At 46.0% G+C, this 13,374-nt stretch overlaps 1 protein-coding gene across 4 annotated transcripts in view; it reads right to left on the bottom strand.

Moving 5' to 3' along the window:
* The window catches only part of CTCFL (CCCTC-binding factor like), a 29,088-nt gene extending 16,308 nt beyond the window's left edge, over positions 1 to 12,780 (bottom strand). For 2 of the 4 annotated variants that reach the window (XM_049698947.1, XM_049698948.1), the window contains exons 1-7: positions 11,980 to 12,780; positions 11,338 to 11,551; positions 7,107 to 7,277; positions 6,664 to 6,797; positions 3,464 to 3,584; positions 2,654 to 2,803; positions 300 to 460 (exon numbers count right to left, since the gene is read on the bottom strand). In XM_049698947.1, coding sequence (XP_049554904.1) covers positions 300 to 460; positions 2,654 to 2,803; positions 3,464 to 3,584; positions 6,664 to 6,797; positions 7,107 to 7,277; positions 11,338 to 11,551; positions 11,980 to 12,519 — 1,491 coding nt within the window. In that variant the 5' untranslated portion in view covers positions 12,520 to 12,780. The remainder of the gene's footprint in view (positions 1 to 299; positions 461 to 2,653; positions 2,804 to 3,463; positions 3,585 to 6,663; positions 6,798 to 7,106; positions 7,278 to 11,337; positions 11,552 to 11,979) is intronic. The other 2 variants (XM_033410319.2, XM_033410318.2) reach the window with 2 other exon arrangements.
* Between the last annotated feature and the right edge of the window lie 594 nt (positions 12,781 to 13,374).

Genomic DNA, 13,374 nt, shown 5'->3' with positions numbered 1-13,374 from the left:
TTAAGTAGACTGCCCTTCCTTTTTGCTGCCAGTGCACGAAGAACAAGAACACAGTGGTCCTGCTTGGTGTGGCCGCACTGACTCACGTTAAAGCAGCTCCACTGTTCTTGCACCATCAGTGCCAATGTCACCTAGTGAAAAGGGCGAATAATGTGTTGGCATTACAACTAGTTAATAACAGTGATCTTGATCTTATGATCCTGATTGGTTTCAAGGACCTCTAGGGGTCTGTGAGCCACACTTTAAGAACGCTTGCTTTCAACTCTCGGCTCCTCCCCAAAGTGCCTGAAACACAGTACCTGCTTGCAGGCGTAGCTGCAGTGTTCACACTTGAACCTCTTCTCGTTTTTGTGAGTTTTCTGGTGCTGAATGAGAGCATAGCGCTCGTGGAAGACAGCAGAACAGTAGCGGCACTTCATCTCTGCAGCTTCGTACGTATGCAGCTTGAGCAAATGGACGCCTAAAAGAGTAACCGAACATCACGTGGGAGAATAAGGTTACTTTCCGTGAGGCCGATTTCCCCCTACGCTCCAAATAGGGTTTCTCACCCTTGCTACTACAGGCAGACCTCGGAGATATTGCAGGTTCCGTTCCAGACCATCACAATAAAGTCAATCACACGGATTTCCTTGTTTCCCACTGCGTATAAAATTTATGTTTATGCTATACCGTAGTCTACTAAGCGTGCACTAGCACTATGTCTAAAAAACAATGTACATACTTTAAAAATACTGCTAAAAAATGCTAATCGTCATCTGAGCCTTCAGCAAGTGATAATCTTTTTGCTGGTGGAGGGTTTGAAATATTGCGAGATTTACCAAAATGTGACATGGAGACCAGAAGTGAGCAAATGCTGTCGGAAAGATGGTGCCCACACACTTGCTCAACGCAGGGTTGCCACAAACCTTCAATCTGTAAAATACGCGGTACCTGAGAAGCACGAGAAAGCAAAGTGCAATAAAACGAGGTCTGCCTGTATTAACACTTGAGGCTGGCTCATGCCTTCCTGGGTGGGTGTCCTGTTCTCTGCAGCAACCCTGGCCTCTACCCTCTAGTGCCAGTAGCATCCCTTCCTCCCTGCTTGTGACAACCAAAGTGCCTCCAGACACTGCCAAGTGTCTCCTGGGAGGTAAAATCAGTCTCAGCTAAAACACTGCTGCTCTAAATGCACGGCACACTGACATCTCATCTTAATATTCGTTCATATAGAGTCAAGCGTTTCATAAGCTAGGGCATATCGGACCTGGTGTGTTCATTTAACAAAGCACTTGGAGAACCCTACGGTGTGGGTGGACTTTGAGGATAATGTTAAGATGGTTTTACATAACGAAGATATAACTTCTGTATTCTGGCTTAAAATAGAAGCCCCGACGTTCTGTTAGAGGCCAGTGCTCTGTTTTTTCCTACGTCGTACTCGAGAGACGCGCTCTAGGATAATTTCGGCTCAACTAAGTCTAAAGCGTGCTGGCTTTCTGATCCTTTGTGTAAGACGTCTCTTCAGGGCAGAGGTACACACCTCATACGTGCCGACTCGGTCATTTAAAGAGCTTGGTGTCTCATATAGTGACAGGAAGGAAGACTTAGCTTGTGTACAAAGCATCTTACGGGTTATGGAGGTATAGGGAGTGCGCCACCGACCTGGATGGGACATGACCTGTATTTCTTTGCCGTGGTGTCGGTAATGTCCTTTCTTGGCAACTGGCTCAAGACTCTTGTGCCCTACAGGGTCTCACTGGGCTGTGTTTTGCAACTGACAAAGGATCTGGATGCAAAGTTAAGACTTCATTAAACACCTTTACCCTTTCAGAAATGTTTGCAAATGTTTGTGCCTCTCATCTCCAGAATTTCTCTGGGCAAACCAGGGACTCTATTTCTGCCGACATATTGAGTGTCACAGTGTTATGTGTTTTAGAAAGAAGAAAATGAGAGACCAGGAACCCTGAAACAAAGGAGAGGGGCTGGTTCACTCACCGTCACCTCCACCACCGCCCCCGGCTAAGTAGGGCCGGTTTCCTCTGCAGGCGAGATACAATCCCAGCTCCCAGTCTGGCACTTGGAACTGCTCAAGGTGCCTCGTACTGTTAGGAGGGTTCACCTTGTCACAGGACGGATTTCATGTCACATGAAGCGGGCTCTTTTACTGAAGCAAGTTCCTTATGGAAAGAACCATGTCGTGCTTCCACCCTCGGTTCCCAGAATTGTTTAGGGTCACAGCAAGGGTTTAAGAAAAATTTGCCGAGTGTCACGGGAGAGATCATTTAATAGAGAGTCAGAACCTGAAATCAGGCCACCTCCTGGCACCTGGTCACGAGACTCTGGGGCAGTTCGCTTTTTGTCCCTTATCCGCTTCGTCATCTGTAAAAACAGGCCCACTATGGAATAAAATAATACCCGGGAAGCCCTTTAGGAGCTCAAATGCCCGTGAGAGCTCATCTGTGTACCTGGACCGGGCCTGGGCCAGACTCTGAAACTGCACTTACGAGATCTAGCCACAAGATGGCATCACAGCACGTCCGGAAAACAAACAAACACACACCCAGGAGCAGTACCTGAATCCCGCTGCCTCCCTGGAATCAGGCCCAGGGCTCCACAGGCTTCCCGAAGAGCCGGCCCACGGGGCAGCTAAAGGAAGTTCTCTAAGCCAGACACTCACGCAGGTCGCTCTTCCTTGCCGTGACGGTGTCACAATGCGGGCACTGGTACTTGGGGATGTTCTCGCCATGCTTCTGCAGGACGTGTATCTTCATGGTCCCGCTCTGGGTGAAGCGTGCGTGGCAGATGTGGCATTCGTAGGGCCTCTCACCTGGGACACGGATGACAGCAGTGACCCTCCGCCGAGGGGCTTCACCCCGAAACCCCTGGTGCTCCCCAAAGGACACCTGGGGCTGAAAGCCTTTCTTTCCCCCCCAGGACTCCCTTTGCAACTCCTTTGCAACTAGGGCCAGGTCCCTAAATCAAGCCCGGACAACGTGGTGTCCAGCTGTGTGGACAGCAGCCCAGATGGGCGACTCTCCTAACATCTGGCGGTACTCACAGTTCAAGACCCACACCTGGTTCCTACCCTCGGTGTAAAGAACCCAGAAGCACACATAATCATAGTCCTTATACAACAAAATATAAAGACGGTGCTTTACGGAATCAGTACACTTTGTTTTTTGTTTTGCCTTAACGTTGAAGGATGAATTAAGGCGCCGACTTTGAAAAACCTGGAAAACCTATGGGAGCAACTAGTTGACGGTGTTTACTCTTCACAGTGGGGTCACCACGGGGTATCTACGTGCTGTGTTTATGTGTTGAATTACGCTCCCTCAACGCTAAATAAATGCAGAGGCAACATCCCTGTGTCAAAACTTCGCTTTGATGTTCGACCTCTAATTCTGCACCGAAGATAACTTTGCCAAGGTCACTTGTAAGAAGGAAACTACGCTTTACTTATTTGGCCTTAAGCGTGAGAAACTTTTACCGGAATGCGTCCTCATGTGCCGTTTCACCTTGCAGGCGTCTTTGCCGGCGTAGCTGCAGAGATGGCACTGAAAGGGGCGCTCCCCCGTGTGCGAACGGATGTGGCGCTTCAACTTACTTGCCTGATAAACAAATGAAAGATATTTATTGCAGCAGAAACTCCAAACTTGTGGCGTCTTCGATAAACCAGCGTTGTAAAAGATATCTAAACGAGTCCGATCTTAACAGCAGAGCCTACCTCCCATCCCGGAGAAAACCTGCTAAAGCCACTGCCGCTTCCTTTTTGCGGCGGATGACGCTCTGCATTTGATGTGTGTGCGTAAGACCCTCGGGCGATAATGAACGGGACGTTCAAGAGACTCTCACCTCAGCTTCACTTTACAAAGGAAAATGGAAATCTAGCTGCTCCCTGGCATCCACAATCTTATTTTCATTTCTAAGGCAACGGCCTCTCAATAGCTGCAAAGTTTAGATCATGCTGCGGAAGTGCAGAGGCCAGAAAATTGTTTGCTTGCATAACAGAGAAACTTGAAAACATGAGCTCTCGAATGGACCGACATCTGTCGGACGCACTTCACAGTTCCAAGTTCTGTGGACCCTAAATGGCCCAGGGATGGAGGAACACCTTCCTTGCCATTAAGAATAGATTCTACGCGGGAACTTCCCTCGTGGCGCAGGGGTTAAGAATCCGCCTGCCAATGCAGGGGACACGGGTTTGAGCCCTGGTCCGGGAAGATCCCACATGGTGCGGAGCGACTAAGCCCGTGCGCCACAACTACTGAGCCTGTGCTCTAGAGCCCACGAGCCACAGCTACTGAGCCCGCGTGCCACAACTACTGAGCCCGTGTGCTGCAACTACTGAAGCCTACACGCCTAGAGCCCGTGCTCCGCAACAAGGGAAGCCACCGCAATGAGAAGCCCGCGCACCGGAACGAAGAGTAGCCCCCGCTCGCGGTAACTAGAGAAAGTCCAGCACAGCAATGAAGACCCAACGAAGCCAAAAATAAACAAATAAATACATTTATATATAAAAAATAAGAATAGGTTCTACGCGGTAGCAGTTTGTAAGAACTTTTAAGTAGAAGAAAATACATTCTAATTTGATTAATTACGTATCCTAGGCAATTAGTTAAAAGGCAAACATGCCCATTTTATCATGTTTTGGGCCTATTGTAGTGACCTTCTAGGACTGTTCTTATTCTGTATTCACTTCTTTCAGGCTCCTTTCTACCTTTAGCAGAAACAGAGGTAATGAACCATGCTTGGGCTACAGACGTGGGAAAGCCCTCGGCAGCCTGTCTGTGATCTCAGGAAGGCTCCACTTGGCCTGGTTCCCTAATGTGCAGCTTCCCAGAAGCCTAAAGAACATTCAAGAACAAAGGAAGACTCGGAATGGAAAACAAGACCAAACCAAAAAATTTAGCTTAGATTTTTAGAAGAAAAAAAGATAGCTTTGAGTGTATCAGAAAGCAAAACAAAAGGAATTTTAAAAACTGTAGCATGAGAGGTTTGAAAAGCGGAGTGGTGTGCATGATCAAAGAAGGCTGTGTGTAAACCTTCTCTGGACGGCTTTGAAAGGTAGGAGGGGGAGGGAGGGGAGTTCAGAAGTTGGGGTACTCTGCATCCCAGCTTCACACATTCCTGCTGGCATATGTGTAAAGGGGTGGCGTCAGGGTGGGGGGCTTTGGCCACTCCCCCTTAGAGCAGACCAGCATGCTAGGACTTGGAAGATGCAAAACACAGGGTGAGGGCAGAAACAGAGGGTCCATATGTTGAGGTCGACCCTGGAGAAGGGTCTCAGCGAACGTGGGAAATTTGTGCTGAGAACTGGCAGGACACCAACCACACGTCTATTCTAGGCGTAGGATTCTCAGATGGCTTTGTTCTTTGAAACCCTCATTTTGTGTTTTCAGGGTACAGTTTCAACCTTTAACTCAGATGACAAATAATTTTTGAAAATAGTTATAGCAAAAAAAAAAAAAATTTTTTTTTTGGAATCAAATTCTGCCCTGTCTGTGAAATTTCCTAGTTGATGAAACGCAGTTTCATCACTACTGTATTTAAACTTTAGCCATCCCCTTTAACTCAGTTCAATTCAAGCGTATCGTCCTTTCCCAATGGGGCTCAAAATCAGGACCCAGCATGCGCTCTGCTAGATAGTGGAGTTCTTAAAGATTAATTGTACAAAAGTGACACTCAAAAGTAAATATAGGGCTTCCCTGGGGGTGCAGTGGTTGGGAGTCCGCCTGCCGATGCAGGGCACACGGGTTCGTGCCCCGCTCTGGGAGGATCCCACATGCCCCGGAGCAGCTGGGCCCGTGAGCCATGGCCGCTGAGCCTGCGCGTCCGGAGCCTGTGCTCCGCAACAGAAGAGGCCACAACAGTGAGAGGCCCGCGTACCACAAAAAAAAAAAAAAAAAAAAAAAAAAAAAAAAAAGTAAATATACTGTTCTGTTGTTTCACTGAGGGTGTGCTAAATCTGCTGGAAGGTATAAAGAAACTGATCTAGTTGAAATGAACATGACTTATAACTGAAGATTTAACAAGTTGGCCTCTGTCATTAAGAGTGGAAATGGCCACGTTTAAACCTTTTTTTTTTTTTTTGCTGTGCGCAGGCTTCTCCCTGTTGTGGCCTCTCCCGCTGCGGAGCACAGGCTCCCGGACGCGCAGGCCCAGTGGCCATGGCTCACGGACCCAGCCACTCCGTGGCACGTGGGATCTTCCCGGACTGGGGCACGAACCCGTGTCCCCTGCATCGGCAGGCAGACTCTCAACCATTGCGCCACCAGGGAAGCCCGGCCATGTTTAAATCTTTAAGCACATTGCTTTGTATCAAATCAAGTGCCACTGAGGAAAGCTCAAAACTCTCAGCGAACATTCAGTTTGGGTCTCTGTTCTGTCAGAGCAAATACACTTTGATTTTCTGGAACAAGTCCTACAAAGAATGCAGGGTAGAACTTTTTAACAAATATGAGAATTATTTCTCAAGGACCACATGTTATTTGTAATTTGTACAGCTCTGCATACTGCTTTCCCTAGTCAGTAATCAAAGAAACCACATTTAAAAAATTAAATTTAGGAAACAAAATGAGTATTGTTTCCTGCAGAGATGTTATGAGAGATTCTACTGGTAGTTTGACTTACATGACTGTGACAGCAGCTTCTTAATACAACACTACGGAACTTGAAGAGTGAACTTACCTCTACGCTAGCGTACTTGCACATGGAACATTTAAAGGGCTTCTCGTGAGTGTGTTTATAACGTCTGTGTCGGGCACGTTCTCCACTGGTGACAAATGCCATGTCACAGTCACCACACTTGTAGGGTCTGGTTCCTGTAAGATCACATCGTTTATTCTTTCAAGCAAGATTTAGCCACACTTTTCCTAGGGAATCATAACTTATTAATGACACCCAGTCTCAAAATGCTTTAAAAGTTAAGAGGCTCTTTAAACCACAAAGGCCCCGGAAAGATATGAGAAAAATCTTGGGAACATCCAACGTTTTTAACTAAAATTGAAGAAAAAAGACAAAATTAAAGTCTAAAAAACTGCATTATTTTACTATACAAACAGATGGATTTGCATTCTTACCTAAGCCTCAACACACATCATTCAAGGTAAACGTCCCTCTCAGCTGTTTACCTGTATGGGTGTTGATATGATTCCGAAGGACAGTAACAGTACGGAAAGCTTTCAGGCAAAGGTGACACGTATAAGGCTTTTCATTGGTGTGAGTTTTCAGATGACGATTCAAACTCGAAATTCTAGAAGAGGTGAACGTGCAGATGTCACAGTGGAAGGTTCGTTTTCCTTCTGTAGGAGGGAGAGACAACATTTATGTATTGGTAAAAACCTTTCTTTAGGTGTTCAAGTTCCACTTAAATACAAAGTAACTACACACATCCTTTTCTCACCTAATGTGGTAACTGAACAAAAGGTGCTCCATGCAAATGGTAAGCAAAAGAAAGCTGGGTGGCTGTACTAATGGACAAGACAGACTTCGACAAAAATTGTTACAAGAGACAAATAAGAACATAACGCAATGATAAAAGGGTCAAACCATCATGAAGATATAACAATTACAAACATACGTGAACCTAATAACAGATCCCCAAAATACTTGAAGCAAAAACTGAAAGAACTGAAAGTAGGAAGAGATGGTTCAATAACAGTTGGAGACTTCAATGCCCCACTTTCAACAATGAAGAGAACTAGACAGAATATCACCAAGGAAACAGAAGACTTAAACAACATTATAAACGAACTGGACAGAAGAAACAGCTATAGAACACTCCACTCAACAACAGGAGAACATACATTCTTCTCAGGTACATAAGGCACCTTCTTCAGGAAAGACCATATGGTAAATCAGAAAACAAGTGTCAATTAATTTTAGAAGACAGAAATAATTTGCTCTCTGACCATTATGGAATGAAGTCAGAAATCACTAAAAGAAGGAAATTTGGAATATTCACAAATATACAGAAGTTAAACAACATACTCCTAAAGGACCAATGGGTCAAAGAAGAAATCACAAAGAAACTGTAAAATACTTTGAGATGAATAAAAGTGAAAACATGGCACACCAAGCTTACAGGATATAGCTAAAGTGCTCAGAAGGAAACTTTTAATTGTAAACACTTACGTTAAAAAAGAAAAAATATTTCAGATCAATAACCTAACTTTACATCTTAAGGAACTAGAAAAATAAGAGAAGTCTAAACTCAAAGCTAGCAGAAGGAAGAAATAATAAGGATTAGAGTAAAGATAAATGAGATAGAAAATAAGAAAACAGCAGAGAGGACCAATGAAACTGAAAGTTGGTTCTTTTAAAAGATCAACATTGACACTTTCTCTAGACTTGTAACTAAAAAAAAAAAAAGATAAGTCAAATAACTAAAATCAAGAAGCAAAGTGTACTACCAACCGTACAGAAATAAAAAGGACTATAAGAGAATACACAGATGTGTGCCAATAAACTAGAAAATCTATACAAAATGGAAAATTCCTAGAAACACACAAACTACCAAAACTGACTCAAGAAGAAATAGAAAATCCAAATAGCCCTACAATCAATAAAGAGATTGAGTCATTAATCAAAAAAGTTCAACAAAGAAACCCCCAGGGCCAGATGGCATCATTGGAGAATACCACCCCACTTAAAGAATTAACAGCAATCTAAAACTCTTAAAAAACATCTAAACTCTAACATCTAAAACTCTTAAAAAAAAAAGAGAGAAGAGTAGGAAACACTTCCCAACTCATTTCATGAGGCCAGTATTACTCTGATACTGAAAAAAAGACACCAAAACAAAACTATAGACCAATATCCCTTATGAATACCGATGCAAAAATCTTCAACATGCTAGCAAACCAAATCCAGTAGCATATTTAAAAGATTGTGCACCTTGACTACGTGGAATTTATCACAGTAATGGAAGAGAGGTTGAACAGATGGAAATCAATCAATGTAATACACCAAACTGACAAAAGAAAGGGAGAGAAAGCCCTACGTGATCATCTCAATAGGTACAGAAAAAGCACTTCACAAATTCCAACACCCTTTCATGATGAAACACTCAACAAACTTGGAATAGAAGGTTTTGGGGTTGAGTTGTGTTCCCCAAAAAGATCCGTTGCAGTCCTAATGGCAAATATCTATGAATGTGACCTTACTTGCACATAGGGTCTTTGAAGACAATTTCAGATGATCATACTGGACTAGGACGGGTCCTAATCCAATACGACTGGTATCCTTATAAGAAGAGAACAGAGACACAGAAAGAGACACACGGAGAACTTTATGTGACAACAGAGGCAGAGACTTGGAGGGATGCACCTACAAGCCAAGGATGCTGTGGTTGCTGCATCAGCAGAAGCTAAGAGAAAGGCATGGAACACATTCTCTTTTAGAGCCTTCCAACAGAGCATGGCTGTATCAACACTGATTTCAGACTTCCAGCTTCCAGAGCTGTGACAGAATATGTTCATGGTTTTTTTTTTGTTGTTGTTTTTAAGATGTTGGGGGTAGGAGTTTATTAATTAATTTATTTTTGCTGTATTGGGTCTTCGTTTCTGTGCGAGGGCTTTCCCTAGTTGTGGCAAGCAGGGGCCACTCTTCATCGCGGTGCGCGGGCCTCTCACTATCGCGGCCTCTCTTGTTGCGGAGCACAGGCTCCAGACGCGCAGGCTCAGCAGTTGTGGCTCACGGGCCTAGTTGCTCTGCGGCATGTGGGATCTTCCCAGACCAGGGCTCGAACCCGTGTCCCCTGCATTGGCAGGCAGACTCTCAACCACTGCGCCACCAGGGAAGCCCTGTTTATGTTGTTTTAAGCCACCCGGTTTGTGGCATTTTGTTATGGCAGCCCTGGGAAGCTAATACAGGTACCAATTTAAAAATGGGCAAAGGATTTGAATAGACATTTTCGAAGAAGACACACCAATAGCCAATAACACATGAAAAGATACTCAACATCATTAGTCATTAGGGAAATGCAAATGAAAACTATAATGGGATACCCCTTCACACTCACTAGGATGGCTGTAATTTTTTTAAATGGAGAATAGTGAGAATGTGGAGAAAGTGGAACCCTCCTACATTGCTGGTGGGAATGTAAACTGGTGCAGCTCTGCAGCTCCTCAAATAGTGAAACATAGAGTGTCCAGCAATTCCACTCCTCGGTATACACCCAAAAGAACTGAAAACAGGTGTGCAAACAAAAACTTGTCCATGAATATTCATAGCAGCACCATGGACAATAGCTAAAAGGTAAAAACAGCCTAAATCTGGATCAACAGATCACTGGATAAACAGAACACGGTGTGTATCCACACAATGGAATGTTATTCAGGGGTGAAGGGATGAAGTACCGACACATGCTACAGCGACGTGGATGAGCCTTGAAAACATTATGGTATGTGAAGGGATCCAGACACAGAAGGCCATATGTTACCTGGGTATGATTCCATTTAAATGAAATGCCCAGAAGTGACTGTTTGATGGGTACACTTTTCTTTTTAGGGTGATAAAAATATTCTGGAATTAGACAGTGGTGACGCTTGCACAGAATTGTGAATATATTAAAAAACCTGAAAATGAGCTAGGAGCTGGGAATTTGGGGGTACAATCTCTTGATTTAAATATATGAGAAACTAATATATAGCAAAGGTTACGAATGCAACCAGCTACTGAAGCCAGAGGCAATCAGCCTAAATGAATAACGTTAACCACACATAAGAAGAAGGGACAGTGGTGGCAGTGTGGCTTTCTAAACTGAGTTTCTTTCTAACCCCGACTAGCTGTTGCTAGAAGGAGGAAACAGCTGAGGGTGGCCAGATATGACTTTTTATAAATGAGCTAAAAGTTGAGACTTCAAGGGTGGACTCTCTTGATTTAAATAAGGGAGAAAAACTAATACTTTAAAAAAAGCTGAACAAATACTTTTCGAGGGTCAGAGTCATTCTCTTTCCTGGCCTCACCTAAACATCCCCTCCCCTTAAAGGGAGCCTCTGCTGCCCTCTGGGCATCACTCCTTCCTTCTCCAGGGCCTGAAGCACTTGCTCTGGTCTCCGTCAGACCCTGTAACCCCCCGGGGATGCAAACTAGGGAGCAGATGGGGCCCAAATTTCTATTTCTGTGCATGGCCCTTTTCGGGAGCCTCTGTACTATGCTTTCAAAACATCTGCGCACAAGATGCAAAACTCTTTTGGATTTGACTCACAATACAGAACGTTAGCTCAAAACCTCTCCCATTTCCTGACATTCTGAAAGCGACTAAGGCAACCACTTCAAACTTCAACTACCATCCCCTTCCCCTGAAGAGAATCAGCAGCCCTGTTGTTTGAAGAGTCTCTTACAAAGGAACTGGCCTACCCTTTGTCTTTTTTTGACTTTCTGTAGCGTTGGCTTCTTCAACATGTGCTTGACCCAGCGCAGGTTTCTCAATATTTAAGGGTGAAACTGTCAGAACAATTTCAACTCTTCCTTCATCTCCTGGTCTCACTTCCAGAAGAAGAAACTGCCCTTCTGTTTCTTCACTGGATCCACCTTCAGCCAGCAGCCGTTCCTCTTCCTGACCTTTCTCAAGCTAATACACAAAAACAGGTATTCAAACAAGTACAGTACTATTAATTACAGCCTGATTCAACTCTTTGCTTTGATGAAACCACAGAATCCATAGAGAAAAACACAAATTAAAGAAGCACAGAAGATTGTCCATTGCAACCAAAATGCTTCAACTGTAATTACTAAGCATCGAGGGTCTCGGTGGTGAAACAGAACACAATTTAAAGACTCGATGCGTCTCATCATATTCTAATTAGCATAACTTTTTAAACTCTTCAAAAACAACATGAGGTCCCCCAAGATTTTCCTGGGAAATATTTTTACTGTATTTAATTTTAAATTGCAAATTTTAAACTGCTTGTCCATACATAATACTGCATGAAGGGTAACTCTAAAAAACAGTTTTCTGGCTTCCTCCCCTGCCCCCCATTTTATTAAAACTAGTTGTACCTTTCTAGATCCAGAGCTTTCTGCCAGGCTCACTGCACACTTACTGTCTTCACTGGCCCCGGTCACATTCTCCTCCAGAACATGAAACTGCATCACCTCCACCTCCTGCAGCAGGTACACCTCCTCCTGGATGCTAATGGTGACACACTGGTGCGGGCTCTGCTGGGACCCCTCCCCAAGGCACACCAGTGACTGCAGCCCACTACCAGCCTGCTGCACCATCCCCTGCACCTCTTCCTGGTGCTGTGGCGCCAGGTTCTGCAGCTCCGCATCTTCGGAGGTCAAGTGCACCATCTGCAGGGTCAGGATGTGCCTCTCGCCCTCCTCCGGGATGGCCAGCAGGAGCTGCAGCTCGCCCCCTGGGATCTTGGCCTGGAGGGCCCCGTGGGTGCTCTCGGCCTCTAACTCTTCAGAGCTTGGGTGTTCCCTCGCTCTGCACACCCCTTCTTCTTCCTTCTCCAGGGCTTTTTCTGTTATCAACCCTGGTTCTTTGCTTTTGGTGAACTGCTCCGGAGGGACAGAGATCTCAGTCCCTGCCATTGTGACTTGGTCTGTCAGAGAAAGAGCAAGCCGTGTGGGTGGGCACAGTGGGTTCGGCCTAGCAGGCTTTGGGGCTGGTCAAGGGCTGACAAGGTTCCAGCCTCAAAAGGCTTTGGGGCTTACACGGCTCAGGACTAAGTTAACTCAGCCTAGGCCTACAAGGGGCTGGACTAAGTAGGACTGAGACTAAAGCAGGTGTTTGTCCAGAAGATTCTAGAACCAACAGATGTGGGCCTGGGCAGGCTTTCAACAAATGCACATTCCAGGCCTGGAACGCTTGACCCTGCGCAGGCTTCCAGCAAATGCGCATTCTAGGCCTAGAAGGGAGGCCTGGACAAGCTTCCCACCAGGGCACAATTCCAGACTCAGCACCCTTTGAGCCACGGAGGCTTTTTGCCTCGAGCCTCTACCCACGCACCCTTGGCCATGCAGACCTCAGGTCTAGCATAAGCCCCTCCTGGTCTGGGGCACCTCCCCCCTCCTGGCTCCACCCTGGCCGACCCCCTCCTCGCCACCTACCAGAACCTTTCCTGCCCACACCCACGCGGAGCAGCTCCGGCTCTGGAGGAGGCTGCAGTCTGGCCCCCGGGGGTGGTCCCTCACCCGGGAGGCGTGGCATCGGCGCCCGGCCGGCCCAGTACCGGTGGGCTCCACCTCGTGCCGCGTGCTGCAGGCCACCGCCTGCCGCCGCAGACAGCTGCCTGGGCTCGAGGGTCAAGAATGGCAGTACGCAGGCGCAGGGCAGGAGCGTGGCCGCGTGCAAGGGGCGGGGCCGGGGGAGGGGTTGATGGGGCATGCGGAATCTGGAGGAGGGGACGTGGGAGCTGCAGGGGGCGCTGCAGGTAGTGCTGAGAG

This window comes from Orcinus orca, chromosome 16 (genome assembly GCF_937001465.1).
Source record: "Orcinus orca chromosome 16, mOrcOrc1.1, whole genome shotgun sequence".
In the NCBI taxonomy this organism is placed as follows: Eukaryota; Metazoa; Chordata; class Mammalia; order Artiodactyla; family Delphinidae; genus Orcinus; species Orcinus orca.
Note: the sequence above shows the minus strand (reverse complement) of the source record. Positions and strands in the feature narration are given on the sequence as shown.